Source organism: Rhopalosiphum padi, chromosome 2, assembly GCF_020882245.1.
Source record: "Rhopalosiphum padi isolate XX-2018 chromosome 2, ASM2088224v1, whole genome shotgun sequence".
Classification (NCBI taxonomy): Eukaryota; Metazoa; Arthropoda; class Insecta; order Hemiptera; family Aphididae; genus Rhopalosiphum; species Rhopalosiphum padi.
Genome location: NC_083598.1, coordinates 44,516,817 through 44,526,035, shown reverse-complemented (window position 1 = coordinate 44,526,035; position 9,219 = coordinate 44,516,817). Strand labels below are relative to the sequence as shown.

Below are 9,219 nucleotides of genomic sequence, written 5' to 3'. Positions count from 1 at the left end.
TATGTTTTTAAATCATACTAGGTATACCTACTTATAGTAGATTTTATACTGATTTTTTTAAGATTTTGATGAGTTAATAAATTGTTTAATGTATTAAATTTACAACTCAAATCATAATCATTCTGGTGCTGTGCTTACGGACTCTCGAAATAACCATAACTATTTGTATGTACTGCGAAATGATGAAAATTATCATTAGGTGAAAAATAATGATAATCATTACAATAATTAAAAAAAAAAAACATTTATTCTCAATACACATATTATTATAAATCACGTTTGCAAAAAACAAAGAATAAATAAATAAAATAAAAACTGAAAACAATAATAGGTAAGTATGTGTAACATATTATTAATATATTATTGTAAACAGGTATAGGTATAGGTTATATGCGTTTAACCTAGTAGTTTATCCGTATACAATACATAACACAATAATATTTTAATTAACAAACAAAACGTACAAATTTCACGATTTTGATTTAATCGATTTTCGGTATTTATAATATAAATATTATAATATTAATCGGTGTACAATATTATAGTGTTGCGTAGCCTTATTATACACCATCATTATAATTAATAATAATTATCATTAACAACACGGTATAACTATTAACACGTTATTACATACGACGGAGGTATAAACGCGGTTTCTATAGACACCTACAATATTATATAGTTTTACTCATTTGTAAGCTAATTTTCTCAAAATATACACACAAAGCGTCTCATTCGCGACCGGACGACTAAATGTAAACCAAACAAAACAATAAAACGTCGCTCGGTAGGTGAAACGCCGACGGCTTTCGTAAATCGGGCAGTGATGCAATTAAGTCGTTTAAACGGTTTTCGGGACAACAAACGACTTTGCGCGCCATAATACGATACTAATAAGTATTTTGTACAACAACGGGGTTAATTTCGGAGGATTTTACCTTTTCCGTAAACTCGATTGTTATGACGTGATATATTGATATTTGGAATGGTCTTGGCACGCGGCACAAGAATAAAAAATTATAAACACGTTTTCTTGTTATTTTCAAAAATTATATCGCTAACGAAACGCAGCAATTTAGAGTTACCTTTTTTTTTTATTAAAGTAGTGCTAAAACAAAACAATAAATATCGTTTTGAAATGCTACCGTACGTTTTTTCTCACAAAATAAAAAAAAAAATCAGAAAATTAAATTGAAAATGACGCACGTAGGACTTATACGTTTCTCTAATTCAATTTAACGATGAGATCCGACTACGTTAAATGTTGATTGCAGTGATTTATAAGCATGGGCAATTTGCGACGGACATTGGTGTTTAATAATTGTATAATAATATTATATTATATACTTTTTAAAAAAAATATGATTTTCAAAATACCATGAGTTTTGAGCACACGACAACACAATTTTAAAGGATTTTAAAGGGTAATATCATTTTTTATTTTGGTTTATTGTTGTTTTGTCGTTAATAATTTTGGGTTTGTACCAAATTTTTGGTTTGCCGGTAGCCAAAATTAATCTAACAATCTAAAATTAAAAAAATGTTAAAACCTTTTATTATAGTTTATAAATACCATTGTAATACATTCAATAATATAGTTACAAATTTTAGTGTCCTATTTATTTGCGAAAAATATAGTTGATTTTATTGCAATTTGGATTTCAGCAGATCAATCGATGGTCGATTAATTTTACACAGTCGGACGTGAAGAAAAACAAATCGGCAGCTAATTGTTGGATATAACCACCCGATGATTGATGTTACGTTCAAAACGATACGGTCGCAGTGATCAGACCACATGCCACAAATCAATGATTATGTCGGGCATATATTTTTGGCGTAAATCAAGCGATGGATTAGCGATCGCAATGTTTTGTTAAAGTTTGGGCACGTGGCGCTTGGAAGGGTGAATGGGTAGCTAGGAGGCTACGGGATGTAAAAGTTTCTTATCTCTGGTTATATAATAGTAATATGTGCGCTGTATCGCCTCCACTCCCACTGATCTCGAAAACGGTTTTAATTAATAAACAACAGTCGACTGCCGTAGTATAATAGATTTATCGCAAATACAAACATTTTCGAACACGAGTTTCTATTCTGAAATTGAAAATGGTTTATAACAATATATTCAGTACACATACGGGAGTACGAATACAATTTCGATACCTATATAAACAACTTCGACGAATTTTGTGTAAAAACGTATGTAAATAAAATAAAAACAATATTTTTTACGTAAAAAGAAAACAAAATCGGTCGAGCCATTCACTCCTAACAATAGCTCGCTTGTGGTATTGAACTTTTATCACATAAACATGTAAAGTACATATCTATAAATCACGTATACGCATGTATTTTAAATTTCGTATACCATTACTAATTTGAAACTTATGTAACTATTCATACGATCTATTGGTATTTCGTAATAACAGGGCCTATGTAAGGATTGGAACAATTTTACCTCATCTACAAAAAATTACAGTTCCAATAATTATTGTGCTGTATTATTTGAATCTGTTTGGAAAAAAAAAATGATTATATTTACAAACACTTAACGATTAAACATTGTAATTAATTATTTTGTTAATCTTATTAAGGTATATCATGTTATAGGTATGTTTTTGTTAACAATTAACTATGGGATCCAACATGATATAATATTATCACTTAATAATAACAATAATAATAATAATAATAGGTAAATAATATTATTAACAAAACAAAATGTCTTTTAATGTACAGTAGTAATCGGGCCAATTTGACTTAATGCAGGAGCGGCAACAATTGGGTCGGTGGTATGCAAAGAAAAATGCCTGTAAGACAAATACTCGGGAGGAAGTGGCTGTTCCCTTTTTGTGTCTTCTCTTTGTTTTTTGATTTTCAGATACCCAAGAACGGATACTAACACTATAAACACGACACAGCCCAAACAGCTGCCAATGATCAGACCTAACCGCCTCGTCAGTATTGAGCTCTTGTGATGTTCATCGGAATAATATGCTATGTCGCCTTCTAATGTTTTTACTTCGGTACAACGGCTACTCTGAGAATCGTCCTGCAGATGGCGGGAACTGTTCATGGGTATCCAATTACCTAGACCCAACACACATACTAAGTACCGGGTCTCTGGCTTAAGGTTGTCCAGCAGAGTAGTTTGAGTGTTCTTATCGAGAAATTTGTTCATGATCTATAAAAAAAAAGTTAATAATTTTATTGTAAAATCGTATAATATGATAACAACCTTCATAATTATATTTGGGGGCAGTAAGTGACTTACATTGGGCATTACTGCAACCGACGAAATGGCTGCTGCTGGATAATCCGGATCTTCGATTGGATAATACGCAACTCTGTAACCGTGTAGGCCCGTGTGATTTCGCCCTTTCCATGACACAAAGATTGAATATGGCTGAATGTCTTGAATGGCGAGTTTAAGTACGACGGGCATGGCACAAAACGTAGGAGGCTCAAGTTCCATAAATTTCTGACCTTTGAGTTCGGGAGGGTGATGACAAATCAAGCCTTTCGTGCTTAGATCGGATGTTAACTTTTGGTGGTCTCTTATCCATTCCCATAGCTCTTGTTGGTCGCAATCACAGTTTATTGGATTTTCTGAAAAATAAAAATTCAACAAATCAAATATTTGATAGTACCTACCTACATATTTTTTTTATAAAATATAAAATAATTTTTAAGCAATTTATTTTTATTTACCTTCTGTACGCAAACTTTTTATTTGTGTTTCCAACGGCCTAAGAGCATTTATTGGCAAGTTCTTGAAATTATTTTTACCCAAATCTAACATATTAAGTTTTTTTAACGATCGAAATGCGTCCGGAGATATAAATGATAGCCAATTTCCGTATAAATGTAGTTCAGCCAAACTTTCCAAGTTACGGAACAAACCTTTGCTGATTTTTTCCAGTTGGTTGTATGAAATATCTAGTACTTGCAGTGATATCAAGTCTGAAGAAAGATCTTCGATTTCTTTTAATGAATTACGTGACAAATTCAACAACCGCAGACGTGATAGTCCCTGTAATCTTTCTTGGGGCAGAAATTCCATAAGATTATTACTCAAGTCAAGCGTGTGTAGTTCTTCAAGAACGCTGAATGTACCGGGAGATATTTTTGATATTTTATTATCAGACATGTACAAACGATGAAGATTGTTGAACGACAAGAAATCGTTACTTGCTAGCACCGATAAATTCGTTCCACATACGTGGAGTTCTTCTAAGTCAGTGTGTTCGATCGTCATGGGCTTTGTTGTTTCGTGTATTTGCCCCAGCGGGTTGTGAGTGAGGTTTAAGAACTGGAGATTTTTGGTAAGCTGGGGAACTTTTCTGAAATGATTATTGGACATGTCTAGATGTTCTAGTGATTGAAAAAAATTTAGTGGCAATGACGATAGTATGTTGTTTGACAAGTTCAAATCGGTCAAAAGTGTGAAGTATGAAGGTGGAAACCCAGCAAGTATTTGAACTCGGTTTTCAGAAACTGAGAGGCTTTGAAGGTTTTTCATACTAGTTAATTTGGACATATCCAATTCGGTTAACATATTTCTGGCGACAGATAGTTTTTGCAGACTCTCACAGTTCGCCAATGTGGCATAAGGCATGGCGTTGAAATCGTTTCCATCCAAAATCAGTATGTTTAAACTGGTCTGTCCTTTGAACAAATCTGCAGGTAGAGCTGTCAGCTTGTTATTCGACAAAGACATCATAGAGACTTCGAGATTAAATTTGAATGTCGTGGCAGAAATTTGACCTATGTTACAACTGTCTAAATACACGCGCTTTACGTTTGGTAGGTATTTTAAGACAGTTGAATTAAGGCCATCTAAATTATTGTAAGATATATCCAATATAGTCAACGTAGGCACGTCCACTTGGATTAACGCATCGGCAAATAAGTAGTTATGTTTCATGTAAAGTTCGTTAAGAACGTTCAAATTGGAAAATGTTCCGTTATCAATGGTTCTTAATGAGCAATTGTTGAGATATAAATTTTGTATGGGCAAATCTTTTTGAAACATATACCTATGCAGTTTCGTGAGTGGATTGTTGGACAGGTTAAGAACCGTTAATTTTTTCAGCGCCGCAAATGAATTTGCGTCTATCCGAGAAATACGATTATCTGTGAGGTGCAGTTCATTCAGTCCCCTGAGTTCAGCGAATGTTTTAGAGGTAATTTCTTGTAACTGATTAAAACTAAGATCCAGAAATACCAGAGCTTGCATAGATTCAAATGTTCCAAGTTCAATATTCTCGATGGAATTATTGTTTAAGTAAATCCTTTGTACTTGATTTAAGTCAGCAAATAGGGATTTATCTAATTTAGTCAGTTTGTTGTGACTAAGCCACATTACTTTTAGATTTGATTGACCATGAAGTGACTTGTTGTTTAAACTCGCTAACACATTAGAATCGATTTGTATTGACACTAATGATGGCGCGTTATGTAGGAATACGTCACCTAAATGAGTGAGAACGTTACTTTGGAGATTAATATGTTGTAGACTTTTGAGGGTTTTGAATGCACCCGATTCAATTTCCACTATTGCGTTGTTTTGTAAATGTAATTCCAACAATTCAGGTAACGTCTCGAACTGCGTTCGTAATATTTTTGATAGTTTGTTGTTTTGCAGTCTGAGTTCTTTGAGTCGATAATTGTTTCGGAATGCACCGTTTTCAATTTTAACAATGCGATTGTTATCCAAACTCAATGACGTAAGTTTGTTACAATAAAAAAATACATTGGCATCTATGGTTTCTATATAATTATCACTCAAATACAGTTGCATTAGTTCGGGTGAACTTGTAAAAGCACCAGGTTCGATTATTCTGATAGCGTTTTGTTGAATGTATATTACCGATAACTTTGGAGAATTAGAAAATGAGTCACCCGAGATTTCTAGTATATTGTTTTCAGAAAGGAATAGTTCTCTGAGCTCGGGAAGATTAGCAAACAAACCACTAATATAATGAATATGATTATGGCTTAAGTCTATTGTCCGTAAGTGAATGTTGTACTTAAATGTGCTAAAATCCATAAAAACTATTTTGTTGCGACTAATGTCGATAGTTTCAAGTTCAATCAGTGTGCTAAAACCTCGTTTGTGTATGCTTTCAACTGAATTGTAGTAAAGAGACAGCATCTTGAGCTTAGGAAATAAACGGAATGCATCTTCAGGAACTGATTCGAAATTATTGGAACTCAGGTCTAGCTGTACAAGACTTTTCATATAGGAATAACGGTCGTCGTGAATCGACGCTATTTCGTTCCATGCGATTCTTAAGGACATGAGACGCTCTAGCCGTCTGACAGCGGACGTTGGAAACGTTTTTATTTTATTATCAGACAGATCAAGTTCAGTGAGACTAGTTTCTAGTCCAGCAAATGAGTACTCTGATATCTTAAGTATTGAGTTACCCTTGAGGTTGATTTTGATTAATTGCAAACCAGAGAAAGCATAACTGCCTAGTTCGGCGATATCGTTGGACTCGATATCGATTGTCTTCAATAACGTCAAACTGGTGAAAGTTTTTTGAGGTATTTCCCGTAGTTTACCCGATAGCATTGCAAAAGACTCTAAACTTTTAATGTTATTCAACCCATCTTCTGCGATTACCGACAGGTTAGAGTGGGATATTTGAAGTTGTCGGAGTTTGGTGTTTGGAGGAAATAAGTCTGCTGACAATATAGATACGGTGGATTCCAAGTCGTAGATGCTCAGTGACTGAATCAAACCGCCGGCTACAGAGGAAAGTGCATTGCGCACACCCGTTCCAGTGGCTCCGGGACATTCGAGAAAAATTCCGTCCTCAAAGTCGTAACAAGAACACGACTGATCAGTAACTTGTGGCGGACACGTTGTGATTATAGTTGGTGTCGGTGATTGACCACCGACGGAATGAGCATGGAAACAGAGGAGTATGCATATCCACAGTAACGGCCACCAGTCATTGGATCTCATCTCATCGCCATGTCAACAGGAACGGTCTTATTGCAGCTTGTGCGTAATTGTCCTGAAACAAAAACAAAGTATTCAAACATTAGTATTGTTTTTTACAATCTAAACTTTTTTAACAACTGAATATTGAAATAAACTCCATACATTTCAGTTCAATACATTTTATGATTAAGTACAATATATACTGTTTTGATATAATATATAGGTAGAATGCTTTGCATAGTGCTGCTATAACAGTAATTGTAATTCACTTGAAAGAATGATTATAATATTTAAAATTATTTCATATAATTTAAATTATATTTATATAATGATAGAATAATAATTATAATTATTAAATATTTTATGTTTAAAACATTGTTTTCAGTTTCATAGTATTGAATGCGCTGTATTATGGTACTATTTCAACTAATGTTATTATTAACTAAATTATTTTGTGCCATTGGTGATAATCAGCATTTGTTTACATTTAAGTCAAAAATCAATGAACTTTTATTTATTCTATGTAATAAACTTTATAGTTTTTTATATTACGTTTATTTTTCTTATTTTTATTTAAATATAATTTGTATATAAACACGAATATTTACTAACTGTCTAATTTTGAATACATAATATATTAAATTATATTATATACACAATTCAAATACATTTCTATCTATGTTTTATATAATCTTAAAATAAGTGATTTCACGAAGCGATATACTAATAGGTGCGATTAAAATAAATAAATATAATAAATATATATTATATAATATAATAAATTATATTATAGTCATTACTATACTTCGTTTATATTCAAAGTTTTTTATGTAAAATAATATTTATTTTGTGTAATTTATATAATATAAATAATTTTTTTTTATGTATTAAATAAGACAAATGCTTACTTTTTTATATTGATCATATAATGTTTATATATACAATACTTAATCACAAACATGAGCTTACGAGAGGTAGTCAAAATCTTAATAATTGAGAAATAGAATTTGTAATATGTTTGATATTAAAAAAAAAACATAATTAGATATTGCTATATTGTATATACAATGTTACTATTTCAGAAATATTTATGATTTGAGTATTAAATTAAAATTACTTATATTTTCATTCACAAAATAAGAAGGAAACGAAAGAGCAGTTAACTTTTGTTAATATTTAAAGTATATAATACCCCGTTGTAGTATAATTGTTTAAACTTTTTTTCAAAAAAGTTATATTATTAGTAAAATAATTGATGTTTTAAATTTTATTTATCCCGCTTTACGCCCGATGAGTACCATATAATATTTAAAAATAACATTTAATTTTAATTATTTGTTTGCATTCTATTGAGAGAAATGTATAGATATAAACAAAATGTGTACACCTACAGATGAATTTATTATGTTTTTGATTCAGCACAAACGAAAAATATCCTCTAGAATGCATAAAAGTTAATTTTCTGGTCGCGAATGTATTCATTTGTATAGTGTAGTGTGGTGTAGAACAAGGACTGCTGCTTGAACGCAAATTTTAATGTAATTTACTCACGCGACCGATACACACTTTCTGTCGCGTCCCAGAAAACCCGAAACAAAGTTTCCAGCGCCGATAAAGGTTAAATAAATGCAAAAAGCGCTGTCTATATATACGTATCTTAAGTTGGGATCAATTTGAATAATGAATCCAAAGTTGTGTGAAACCGAATAAGTGCAAAGCAGTGAACCCGAACCGAGTCTGGGACGACTCCGACTGCAGTGAGGTCGTATATATACGAGATTAAACTGACTATCAAATGTCGAAGTTTTAGTGGCGCAGAGCGCGACAGAAGGTTTTTGGATTTTTATCTGTTACGCCTCGTTTCGGCGTGCGCACGTACATATTATATTATTTTACGTACCTACGGCCAGCGTTTCTCTATTGGCCACTAAATTATATCGGCGGGCGAGTGAGCGACAAAAAAAAATATATATAAGAACGAAGGGGAAAAAACCGTATCGTTTCGCTTTTGGCTGAATTTCTATGTCATCGTCATAGTCCATCTCGCCCAAAGGATAGTGGTTTATTATTGAATTATAGGCTTTCGGGCTTGGTATAAAAACAAAAACAGAAAACTAAAAAAAGGCTTCTGCTTTTCCCGTAGAACCCTTTTTAGGAGAACCCGTCCCGCCGCCGACGAGTGAACGGGAAACTACATTTTCTACACCACATCGTATTCTCCAGAGGCGAAAACCGATGATTTTCGTGTGACGACGACAGCG

General features: G+C 32.7%; 1 protein-coding gene across 4 annotated transcripts in view; it reads right to left on the bottom strand.

The window, feature by feature from the left end:
* Positions 1 to 228: 228 nt before the first annotated feature.
* LOC132919766 (chaoptin-like) overlaps positions 229 to 9,219 on the bottom strand; it is a 200,760-nt gene continuing 191,769 nt past the window's right edge. For all 4 annotated transcript variants that reach the window (XM_060981587.1, XM_060981588.1, XM_060981589.1 and 1 more), the window contains 3 exons: positions 3,715 to 7,031; positions 3,278 to 3,612; positions 229 to 3,187 (listed from right to left, as the gene is read on the bottom strand). In XM_060981587.1, coding sequence (XP_060837570.1) covers positions 2,732 to 3,187; positions 3,278 to 3,612; positions 3,715 to 6,979 — 4,056 coding nt within the window. In that variant the 5' untranslated portion in view covers positions 6,980 to 7,031 and the 3' untranslated portion in view covers positions 229 to 2,731. The remainder of the gene's footprint in view (positions 3,188 to 3,277; positions 3,613 to 3,714; positions 7,032 to 9,219) is intronic.